Here is a 12,800-nt window from a genome sequence, read left to right as displayed (position 1 = left end):
AATAAATAATGTTTGATTAAACATAAATAATAATTTTTTTATTGTTTTATAGTAATTTTTTTTTGTGTTGATAGCATTTATTTAAAATTTAACAATCAAAGGATTGATTTTTTTTTTTTGTAGTCAAAGATAAGTAAGAAGAATTCGCCAAAACAATAAAAATTCACTTTCACTAGTAATATTTTATATATGTCTCAACCGTTTGATGAAACTTGAAAAAAAATTATATAACGAAAATAGATACTGTAAGTAACTCTCACAAAATTTTGTTACAATCATTATAAATTTTTAAAAATTATAATAATTAATTACAATCTATTATTAGCGGATATATTTGTCATACTTTTTAAATTTCAAAAGATAAATATGTTCATGCTAGTGATTTAGATATGATCAGCTGACAATCAGACAAATTTATCTTTTGTGTCACATAACCTATTTTATTAAAGATAAAAGTTAACCCATATACATTTGTCTAACTTTTTATAATTTGACTAAATTTTATATTTTCATCTTTCAAATACAACTATTAGTGAATTACACATTTAGGAAAGTGAATTACACATTTAGGAAAAAAAAAAAGGTGAGTACTTACTCCTACTATTAATTAACAATTTTCTAATTCTATTGGTTTTCTTTTCTTCTCAAACAAACTCTTGAGATTCTCTAATTCCGTTCCTTCCGTAGGCCCCTAGATCCGGAGATGAAGAACCCCAGGAAGAAGAAGAGGCCGAAGCCGGCGCAGAAGAAGGTACTTGAGGAGAACAACAAAGGTGTTGTTGTTGCTGGGAATGAAAACGAAGAAGAAGAGAAGAGAAAACGCAGCGTTTTGGAGGCACTGGTTGAGGCTTTCTCCTTGTCTTCAATCAGGGAAGCTTCCATGGCCTATGAGATTGCAGGGGGAGATCCCGACAGGGCTTCGGAGATCCTGAGGAAGGGTTCTTCGGACAGATTCGAGGATTCGTTCTCGTGTTTTTCTTATGGTTCTTCTTCTAGCGGCGGAAGCAGCGGTGGGGGCGGTTCTTCTTCTTGTTCGGGGTTGGAATTGGGTTCGAAAGGTGGGAGGCAGCAGAAGAAGAAGGTGGTTGCTTCAACTGGCACTGTTTCAACGGTTTTGGGGAAGGAATATGTGAGGAGGAACAATATAAGGAACAAGGGGTTTAGTTCTAATGGAGTTTTTGAAATGGAGGAGGCAGAGCAATTCCTCTGCTCTATGCTGGGGGATGATTCTGATATTAACTTGGCTGTTGTTAGAGACGTTCTTTGTGAGTATTTGCCTTTTTTTATGTTATTTTTTATTTTTGTAATTTTAATTTGGTCAAAACTCAGATAAAATTCCATTCATACTTCTGGTGTTGTTCTTTAATCATAATTGGAGTTTTGCCTCGGTGTTGAGATGATATTTCATGTAATCCTTTGTTATGCGGATTATCGAGGTAAAACTCCAGTTCTGATTGGAGAATAACACCTATAGAACTTGATCAGGAAGGATGCAGGATTTGTGGCTGTAGAAAAATGAATTACTAGATGTTGCACTTTTGAAAGAAAAAAGAAAAAAAAAAGTTATGATTTCAATTTTGTAATCGTTGCAAGTTTTAAACCTTGTTTAATATCCAACCGCTTGATGTGATTCTAAAAGGAGAATTAGATTGTCTTTTGAGTTTACATAGAATTAAGAGATGTATTCTCTTTCTTAAAGTTTTTTGATGTTACGCAAGGAAGCAACCTTATTATAGACATTGTACATATGAGGTTGTCATTTATGAAATTTTGTTTTGAAGATTAGCTTCTTTTGGTTTACTATTTATTGCTTGACCTTGGAATTTTCTTTGCATGCAGGTCAGTGTGGATATGATATTGAAACGGTATGATGACAATCTGAGATTGTACTTCACTTATGTCCTTAACACTTGATGTTCGTGTATTGTTTTCAATATTGCACTTATTACTTTTAGTCAGTTAATTATTGTGTGTGTAATTAAAAAAGTTTATTGTTGTCTGTTTGTGCTCTTTTTGTTGGTTTTGTGGTGCCTATGTTTTAGAGCAGGATGGTTATCTCCACACCCAGTTTGGCATTTGTGTTTCTTGGTTCTATATATGGAATATGTAGGTTGATGGGAGAGCAATTTTGAGTTGATATATTAATTTTGGTTTCATTCCCTCCCTTGTTTTCTCTGCTTTAGGAGGATACTGTTTTGTATTCTTAATTTCTCACATGCCTTCTTTAAGACAAACATCTTGGTAAATTTTCCTAATTAAATATGAATTGGGGAACAATATTTTGGTGCCAATTTTTCCTTGTTATGGAACTTTCATTAATGAAGCACCAATTTTCTTTTTACTTCACTGCTTCCTGTGGCACTGCTATTTTGTTTGAGTTTGTTGGCCAATATGTGTGGCTATTCTAGTTGTACTTCCTTTTAATTCCATGGACATTTTTTGTGCAAATGGATAGTTGTGTTGCAGTATCTTTTTTCATATCTCTACAGGAGTTTTAGTGAGATATATTGATCAAATAAACTTATGCTAGTTTTGTTATATGATTAGCTGTAAGTATGATTTTCCAGGCCTCAGATGTATTGCTTGATTTAGCTGCTTCCACAAATGACAAACCGAATACTGATAGACATCCTAACTACAGAGTGGACAACATTGATGATGAGAGGTTCTTTGCTGACCCCAATGACAGTGTAAGTGGCAGAATAGAATTTTGCTTACTTCAAATTTGTACTTGGTTTATCTTTTAACTTAGCTAACCTTACCTAGTGGGATAATGCTTTGTTGTTGTTGTTGTTGTTGTTTTATCTTTTAACTGGTCATGTGTTCTCTTCTGAAAAACTATGTAATATGCTTAAGCTATTGCAATTGTACTGTACAGCGTATAGTTTTTATATTATTTATCTATTCACCTCTACTTTGTTGCCAAATTTTTGTCACAGTTGATAGACAGGAGATCAGAGTGCACATCTCTTTCATCGGAAGGTTATCTTTCTGATAATCCATGGCCTTTTGGAAGGTAAATTATATCAATGTATTTATTATGCTATCATGGCTTTTTCTTCCCATTTCTCTTTCATGATGCACCTCCTTCCCAAAAAGAGGAAACAATTTTGGTAAAGGATCTATGTATGACTAAAGCAACATCTTTAAACCTGTTTCACCATAGCATGATATTTAGCTATTAAAGTAACCCGGTAAATAAAATTATTGAAGGTGAAAATTTGAGTTGGCAATTGAATATTGCCAATAGATATGTCTTGGTGCACAATATTTAAATTGTACCTTTACATATGCATTTATATTCTTCTAGTTTCTAAGTGTCTGCTTAGAAATACTAAAGGTACATTCATTTGATTGAAATCCTCTGCTAAGCAGGCTAAACATTATCATTCTCTACTCCTTGCATTGAATTGTAGTAGATTCAATCTTGAGCGTGAGCTATAATGCGCAATCCCTAGGAGGGATACACCCTTAAAATAAAAAATCAACACCACTATTGTACCTAAATAAATAAGAACATAATAAGAACTTGTTTTTTTTTTTTTGGCTGGCCTCTTACTTTAATATCCTCTAATTCTAGCATTTGCTTTTTGTCACCATTTACACCTTCCTGCATTTGAATCTCAATATCTTCTTAATCAAGGATTTTGATATTTGGAACCTAACTCCACTAGCTTAGTTGTTTCTTGGTTTTAGGAAATATGTGGAGGTTCTCAATAGTTCTAAAGCTGATTCTGCTATTAGCCCAGGATGTACAAAGTCTGAAATTCCTCAGAAGGTGTTGGAATCTTTGTTTAATATTCCCAAAAGCACTGAACATGACAAAGATACCATGAATTGGAGAAATGTAGTAAAGAAAATCCAGTCTTTGGGACCTGGGTTCAATGTTTCTCCGCATGTTGCAGAATCTCAGCAACATACGTGTGGTACAAAATGACAATTTTTTAAATACTTTTACTTGTATAGGCTTGCCTTAAACAGCCTTAAACAGTATTTGTTGGTTAGTGCCTTTGTGTTTCCATTTTATTATTCAAAAATAGTTGGCTGATTTTCAGTAATTGCAAATACCTTTATGAATCTGTTGCATGCTCATTTCTCCTTCTGTTTTACCTTTAATCATGATTTGAAATAGGACTGTCATTGGTTTTACAAAGTATGTTGGCTTGCAATTCACTCAATCTAAGGATTAATGAAATTAATATGGTTGAGTTACTACCTCATCTATATGGTGTGGCCAGGTGGCTTGGGGGCTTGCTGTCCTAGGCAACCTGAGTCAGAGCGAGGAGGATACATCATGCAATTTTGGCAAGATTACCTCTGCTACATTGGTAGAGTTTGCTAAGAAAGGTTGGATCTGACTGGAAAAGACTGAATATTGTTGAGTATGGACAGAAAATGCGGGATGGGGTCTTCTCAAATATATTTGTTTTGCTTGGTCTCTGATCTCGTTTGATTAGTTGGAGCAGCACTACAGAACAAGCATTCAAGCAATGCTTGTGCCATATTGTTTTCAATGGTTTGCTTTAGAAAAAATATAAATGCCAAACAAATTGTAGCCTTGTAGGAATGATTAGTTAACGATATATTTTTGGCAAATGGGAAAGAGATCAAACCATTAAATTAGGAAATAGTTAAAAAATTTGTTATAATCATGGCAAGTGATATACATTTTTTTTTATAAATGTAACTAGTTATCAGAGTATGTGTTTAAATTTGTCCCGACAATCTGTACTAGTTTAAAACACTACTTCTTGGTGGTCTGTCCAACTAAGTTTCTTATTCTCGAAAAATGAGGAAAAGAGTTCTTAGCTTTCCCCAACCATAACAGTTCATTTACTCCAATCTTATCATGTATTTAGTCTTTTAGATTATCTTTATTTCTAATATAATATGCTTCAATTTGATTATTTCCTTGAGGCTAGCAAATTCAAACTGTGAGAGTTCATTTACTTTTTTTGCTTTCCTCATTTGTAGCTAAGGGAGATGAATATCATGTGTTTAGGGAAGATTCAAAGCAGCAATGGGATTCAGTGAAATCTTATTATACGAAAGTAAGTTCACATTTGACCTTTTCTTGGGATTATTTTATTTCCCTTTGTGATCTTTTAGCCACTTTGTTATGGAGTTCAAATGTCAGTTGAGAACATACAAGGGTGCCATTATTTTGCAGGCTGCAACAGCATATACCAAACGGGAACGAGCTTATGCTGCATATCTTTCTGACCAGGTTCATTCTTCGAATAGAACCATGAAATTTTGTGTGGAGAACATAAGACACTCATTTTGCACTGATAATTGAGATGGGTATTCATAATAATGTTTTGGTGTGATTTTATCTTTTCATTTTATCTTCTACGATATAGCTTGAACATTATATTGATTTCGTTTCCCCTAAATATTGGTCTATCTTGGTAGTAAGGTTTGTCTGAATGTTTACTTTCTCCTTTCCTCTGTATATTGCTTTGTTTCTTCCTTTTATGCCCCTGTAGATGTTAAAGTATTTGATAATGTGGTTTTGAGATTCAAATACAACTTATGTTTTGTATGTTCCTTGTCAAGGTTCATTGTTTTATAGAATATTTAAGATATTATTTTCTAAGTTAATGGTTTTTGGTGGGATACTGACTACTTTGTGGTGGTTTATATATACACACTAACTATTTTTTCAGATCCTTCGGTATGGGTCACCTTGTTATATAATGCTAACTATTTCTATGTCTTGCTAGGGTAAAGAACAAACTAGATTAGCTCAGAAAGCAGACACTAAGGCCAGCCATGACATATTTATTGCTAGGTCGGTGGATTTCTTTAAAGTCTAAGGCCAGAAAACTTCCTTTTCACATTCGCCTCATGTACTATTGCTCGTATTAAGCTATTGTTAGTGGTATATGCAGAAACAAAGGTATAGAAAATATGATAACTATTGACTTACATGGGCAGCACGTGAAACAAGCAATGAGAATGCTGAAACTACACCTTCTGTTTGGATCATATGTTCCCTGTAAGCCTTTTTTTTAGGATCTAGGTTCTCATGTTTTCTCGTGACTTAAAACTAAAACAGCATTGCATTTGCTTTTACTTTATCTGATTGCCTTTTATGTCTGCTTCAGCTGTCCAGACTCTAAGGGTTATTACAGGATGTGGATCACATGGTGTTGGAAAGTCTAAGCTGAAACAATCAGTATGCTTTAATCCACCCTCTTCTAATCAATCTTTTATGATCTAATGTATAAACAGTGTTCAATGAATATTTTGGAACTTGGTTGTTAACAGGGAAATTGAATTATTTTTTCTTGTTTAAATCCTAGAAATTCTTGATCATTTTTGAAGGGACCATAACTGTTTCTAAATGATGGTTCCTTGCCATTTGGTTTATACAGGTTATAAACCTTTTAGATAGAGAAGCAATTGAATGGAGGGAAGAGAACCAGGGAACTGTATTGATTAAACTCAGCGGATGGAGAGAGTATAGCTTTCTAGACACCAGCAGTGACAGTGACAGTAATGATTAAGCATGTCTAAGTGCATCAGCTTGTTGTACCATATTTAGATTAATAGCCTGGTGAAAATAAATAAATTAGAGCTGTGACATTGACATGTACATTATTGTTAGCCGAGCTAGATCTTGGGACTTCTTGGTTCTATCATATCATGTGGAACCTGTAGCTCTATTGAATCTGGTTGTATTGTATGAGTCAGAATTGCATTTCCGGATTAGGCTAATGACCCAGTGGTGTACATACATGAATATGTAAAGATGATGTTTGATTTTCAGGATTTTATGTTTAATTTCTCTATGTTTTTTTTTTTAAAATTTGTTGAGGGTAATAATTATACACACTAGTATGCTTGATGCCACGGGCATTGGTTGGCTCAAAGGTATGGTTGTTAATCTCTGGTTAAATTGTAAATTTGTTTGAGTTTACGGGCTCGCTCCTGCAAATTAAGCTGAATTGGTTGTGATGTTTCTTGGTGAACTTGGACAAACTCAGGTGGGATCCCTCAAACTCACGAGTTCATGTCTGAGTTGGCGATTTTCCACACCCATTTTAGAGTAAGATGACATGGATTTGTGCTGGTATCTTGGGCAATTAGGGCTCACTTTTAGATCTAAGCTCTCTCATGTTCTCTCTGGCACATCTTCTGTCACTTCAAGGGGTGAAACCAAGGTTAAGCCTTTTATGTTCTCAGCTCTTTCACAGAAAACGAACAACAACCTTCCTATAGCAGTTTCCTACCCTTCCTGTTTCTCTCCCTCAGCCCCTTGTTTCATTTGCAAAGCTTACTGAATCAACCTCCCTTGGTTCATTTATGAAGCTTCTGCCATAACCATTAGCAATCTTTCTCACATGCTTTCTGAAATAGTGAATCCCATTAGCAAAGCTTTTTGTGCTGACCTATTCGGTTCATCCATTCAGCATGCATGTGAGTCCTTTAAGCTCCATTGTTTTCACGTTTTCTCTATTATCGGTGTTTTTTCAATTATGCTTATTATATGATTTACTTATAAACCCCCATTCCTTGCAATCTTGGTCACTCATTGTGGTTTGCTAGAGTTGTTAATACAAGAACGAATAGCCTGATTATATGGAAAGATGTATTTAGATCTTATTAAAATCCTTGTTAATCCAAGCACAAGGTATCGCTCAAAGAAGTGCAATGCAAACTTATTGGGTTGATTCAAGAAACTTGAACTCAAACAACATTTGATTCATTGAGAGAATTACATAATAATTTATAAGTTCCCTTATATTGTTTTTTATATTAGGTAAACTATTACAAATTTATGAGTTGAGTGAAACTTAAAGTTTACATAGACTTTTGAATTTGACTACCTTGCTCAAAGGTTCAACCAGTAAGTGCTAACTAAGCCACTTAGAGTAACTAATGCAATTGCTTATATGTTCTTAAAGTTAAGCAATTTGATACTACCATTGGATCAAATGAGGTTTTAGAGTTCTTATAGAAATTGTTTATATAAAAAATTATAACCAAGGTTGTTTAACCATTAAAAAAAATCTACCTCAAAGTGGACTTTTTTGTATGAGTTGAGAGATTAAATGAGATCCATTAAATTAAGAATTCAAGTTGTATTTTGCCGTATCAGTAAATTTTAAGGATCTCTTTACAAACGTCTTCTGTTGAAGGCTGGTCCAATTTTAATATATCATCTCCTTTTTGCCTTTAAATAAAAGAGTAAAATTTAATGATGTTTTTAAATTTTATGTGGCAACAAAAAACTTACTAAGTTAAGAACCCAAATTAAGTTCTTGTATAGGAGATGCTCTTACGACAACAAACATTTTATTGCACCGAGTAAGGTCGACTATAGGGATCATGTAATTGTACTTGGTTAAAAACTAAGTTTTCAATATTCTTATAACATTTTTCATTGTTATTCTTGGTCTTTGCACATTAAGATTACATTGATTTTTTTTATAAAAAAAATTATTGTTCGATGTCAAATCAATATCTCTTCATACACTATCATTTCTTATTTAATCCTCCCTTATTTGACTATCTATTTTATCATTCTTATTTATATTATTATTTTTTAAGTTTTTTCTTATTGTCTCTTTAAAGCTCAACATTAATGGTAACAAAAACTTAAGACTCATTTTTTTTATATACATGATGACCGTTATTAGATATTATATTCAACTTTTATTTCTTGCCACAAGGAAATGGTATGTATTAGTATACTTGAATTTCTAGCACTTATAACTTGTAGCTAGAATCCGTCTTCTTTTTGCGTTCCTTGCAAAAGCAAATACCTGTTTGCGGGGGGGGGGAGGGGATTCCCCTTAAAGTTAAATGTATTCGACTAATGTGCAAATTAGCTTTTCATTCTCCTAATTCAAACTAGTTTTTCTCACTAATTTTCACCAATTATAGGCCAAGTTTTTGCTCCACCAATTTTTAGAATTAAAAAAGTTTATCCAGTTCGAATATTATCATTGTTTACTAAAATTGTAAAACCATACAAGTGTACTTAAAAAAAATCATCTTAACCATAAATTATAATTTGTTGGTTAAAATAAACTATTCTTAAAGGAACATGCTCTCATCATGAAAGTTTATATTAACTTCTTTGACTGTAGCTAAAACCACAGTGAGGACTAAAGGGTCAAATTGCAACATAACTGCAGAACATAAATTGATTTTGTGCCAATTTTTTTTCCTAGCTCAAGATACTCCACATTAAGGGCAGCTGCTAATATTCAACAGCCATGTTCACTTAGATTTCCCTCTACAATGTTCATGTTCACAAATGCCATTTTCCATATTATCATTAGGGGGAAAAACTTTATCTAATAAGTATCACAAACATACAACTAGTCATTGATCTATTAGAACATGCTTATAAAAGATAAGTAGTCTCGTAGATGGAATTGAAATGAAAACTGGGAACACCTTCAACAAGTCCTGATTGAGAATCAAGAAGTACAATTATAGAGGGAGTTCACCACTGTCAACAATCACAACCTTGCTCTTGGGAGTGCCACTTTGTGTTCCTTCAGCTTCAATCTTGTAAACAACATCCATTCCAGAAAGAACTTTACCAAAAACAACATGCCTTCCGTCCAACCTATCAAATAGATGTATACATTAGTAGTTAGTAATGCATGGCAACAACATTTATGACAAAAGGAATACCAAAGAAACTCGTTCATATATCTAAAGTCACACTGCACAATCTGCCTAAATGGTTACAGGAAATACAGGCCTTCATAAATTGATGTACATCATAAAATCATAGCAGAATCGAAGTATTATGCACTACAAATATGCTTTAATGAAAAGAGAAAAATGATTCAGTAAGCAGTAGAACATAAGATTTTGATATTTGTTTTCTTCTGCAATAAGTTATTGATCTAGATTTAATTACCAGCTAGTTGTCACAGTTGTAATGAAAAATTGTGAACCATTGGTATTAGGACCAGCATTTGCCATTGATAGAAGTCCTGTTCATAAATAAAATAATAAAAAAGATTTAATCCCATCATAGATTCATTTGAATTAATGTTTTGCCAACACTATAACAATAAAAAGGAGGGGAAAAAAAGAATATCACCTGGTCCAGTATGCTTTAACTTGAAGTTCTCATCAGCAAACTTCTCTCCGTAAATTGATTCTCCACCCATTCCATTTCCTTGTGTAAAATCACCTCCTTGAAGCATAAAGCTAGGAATAATTCTATGGAATGAGCTACCTTTGTAATGGAGAGGCTTTCCACTTTTACCAGTTCCCTTTTCCCCTAATAATTTGGACCAAACAAGAGTAAAAATGTAAAATTGAGTATATAATATATTTTAATTTTAAAGATGAACATAGGCACCTTATAAATTCAAACAGTGATATCATCATCTAATATTATTAAGAAAGGGAGGAGGAAATGTCAATACAAGTATACAACTCAAACATAAGTGAAAAGAAACAAGTGAACAACACATAATCCACCTTGTCTCTAAGAACTAGACTATGTCCTAATACATCGGTCCTCTATTTGTTCTCATACGTAGAGCAGTCTAATTAGGCCAATTGTTACTCATCAGTTCTTACATTGAAAGAATCTATTTATTCACTTATTTCTGTAAAATAGCTGAAGAAGAAACCCTTATATAGGAATTGAAACAAGTTATTCGATTATATGATAAAACAATATATTGAAGCAGCAAAAACAAGCTCACCTGTGCAAAGTGCTCGGAAGTTTTCTGCAGAAATGGAAATCAAAAAAAGGCTTTAGTTAACGTTAACAGTGATCATTGAGAAGAATCAAAGCACAGAGAACTTGAAAACCCAACCTGCAGTTTTTGGAACAGCCTTCCCATAAAGACCCATTACAATACGACCTGGAAAGTCAATCATCATCGCATAAATACCAAAGGTCCATATTTGAAACTCAAAATTCTGGGGAAAAGAAATAATGAAACACCAACTCTGTTACAGAACACCATTGCGGTCTATGTGCCACCATAGTGGGCCTCCCTTAACAAACTATGGCGGTGTCATTTAACAACACTACACCAACTTATCTATCAACAATAGCAGAAATGGACTGTGACCACAGGTGAATTTGAGTTGCCATTCTGGGAAGGGTTTTAGTATCTAACCACCATCCCCAACCTAAGGGTTATCTTACAGCTTTACCTATGAGGATACCTGATCAAGGAAAAAAAACCTATACCTCTAACAACGACAATTTTCTCACCTATCAATTCTCTAGCAGAGATAAGTTCTCCCTAAATTCTACCTTCCAAGTTTCAATTTTACATATATAGGGAAATAGGGAATTCTGATCATTTGGGATTTTGCAATGAGGATTCATTAATAAGAAAAGAATCCACACACACACACACACACTTCCAGTTCCACTCCCATCACATCACCACGAAATCCCAAATCACTTCCACTAATCAAATACCAAACTTATTTAACCAATATTTCACTTTATATGAATCAGTGATTCCTGCCATTAGGTAGATTGCTGGTTAAATAAGTTTTAATATTTGGTCATGGGAAATGATTTATGTGAAAGTGTAAGCAAAAAACTAAAATTGAATTTTTAGAAGATTACTCTAAGCAGAAATAAGTCTACTCAATCATCTCACTTTACTTAGAATCATATCAACGAAAGCAAAGCATAGACACAACACAGAGTGAATAAAAGGCGTAAGGAGGAATTAATTAAGCTCAATGACCTGCTTCTTTTCCATTAATCTCAACATCAAAGTAAACCTTGTGGGTCACCTCCTTCAAATCCTCCTTCGATTTCTTCGCCTGTGAATGTGAACCCACACATTGGCCACAAAATTAAAAAAATTAAAAATGGGGGGAAGAGAATAAATGTGTAACAAAACCCAATTGCAATTAACATATTTTTCATTAACATGGAATTTTATTTTACATTAAGATGATATCATAACAGATTTTCCCTCTGACAAAAATGAATCTCGATCTCAAGCTCAATTGTTGACCCATTATTCCCTTGATCCCAGAGAGATTGGAGTAAATCTAAAATTTGAATAGGGAAATTGAGACCTGGATGAGAGCTAGGGTTCCGAAGAGGAGCAGTGTAAAGAGCAGCAACGACGTCGTTTTCGCCATTCTTTCTCCGATCTTAGTGTCGCCGCTACAGCTATGAGAGTGTGTGTGATGTGAGTGAGACACAATAAACGATGTTGGGGATTGTCCTTATATATATGAGAAAGTCTCGCTTTTCTTTCGTCATCTCAACCAATCAATGTGCGACACGTAAGCATTTCGTTGAAGAAATTGCGTGATCTAATTTGTTGATTACCTGGGCTCCTTCCATTTCGGGCCATCAATATTGTTTCCACTAACAAATTCTGGCTATTGCTAGTTACATTTTCCTTTTTTTACTTCTACACTCCTTCTCTTTTTCCCCCCTCCAAACTACCCTCATGTTTTTCTACCTCCCTCTCGTATAATCCTTTCTAACTGTTACACATCTCAGATACTCAGCACTTCAATTGCCAACACAATTTTGCAATATTTTCCTAAAAATCAAAGGTTTATCAAAGGGGGTGTCCCTCTCGTATAATCCTTTCTAACTGTTACACATCTCAGATACTCAGCACTTCAATTGCCAACACAATTTTGCAATATTTTCCTAAAAATCAAAGGTTTATCAAAGGGGGTGTGCTTTGTAATTTGGGAAGAAGAATAATACTGTATTAGGATAATTTGGAAAAAAATATTAAAAAAAGGAATAGGGTGAAAAAATAAAAACACCCATTGTATCCTCCTCTCATTGCTAGTGTCCACCCAAAGGGAAC

General features: G+C 33.9%; 2 protein-coding genes across 2 annotated transcripts; one reads left to right on the top strand and one right to left on the bottom strand.

Annotated features, from left to right (window-relative positions):
* Nucleotides 1-627: 627 nt before the first annotated feature.
* LOC100795279 (SMR domain-containing protein At5g58720) lies at nt 628-6,774 on the top strand. The gene is made up of 11 exons (XM_003551227.5): nt 628-1,265; nt 1,840-1,865; nt 2,568-2,690; nt 2,940-3,016; nt 3,697-3,926; nt 4,975-5,051; nt 5,171-5,227; nt 5,727-5,794; nt 5,895-6,001; nt 6,111-6,181; nt 6,381-6,774. The coding sequence occupies exons 1-11, from the start codon at nt 704-706 to the stop codon at nt 6,510-6,512; spliced, it is 1,530 nt and encodes a 509-aa protein (XP_003551275.1). The 5' UTR covers nt 628-703; the 3' UTR covers nt 6,513-6,774.
* Nucleotides 6,775-9,013: 2,239 nt separating this feature from the next.
* Nucleotides 9,014-12,174, bottom strand: CYP24 (peptidyl-prolyl cis-trans isomerase CYP24). The gene is made up of 7 exons (NM_001249146.2): nt 12,043-12,174; nt 11,703-11,781; nt 10,806-10,853; nt 10,692-10,715; nt 10,076-10,258; nt 9,890-9,965; nt 9,014-9,589 (listed from the first exon to the last, which is right to left on the bottom strand). The coding sequence occupies exons 1-7, from the start codon at nt 12,106-12,108 to the stop codon at nt 9,451-9,453; spliced, it is 615 nt and encodes a 204-aa protein (NP_001236075.1). The 5' UTR covers nt 12,109-12,174; the 3' UTR covers nt 9,014-9,450.
* Nucleotides 12,175-12,800: the final 626 nt, after the last annotated feature.

This window comes from Glycine max, chromosome 18, assembly GCF_000004515.6.
Source record: "Glycine max cultivar Williams 82 chromosome 18, Glycine_max_v4.0, whole genome shotgun sequence".
In the NCBI taxonomy this organism is placed as follows: domain Eukaryota; kingdom Viridiplantae; phylum Streptophyta; class Magnoliopsida; order Fabales; family Fabaceae; genus Glycine; species Glycine max.
This window is presented reverse-complemented; position numbering and strand designations above follow the sequence as displayed.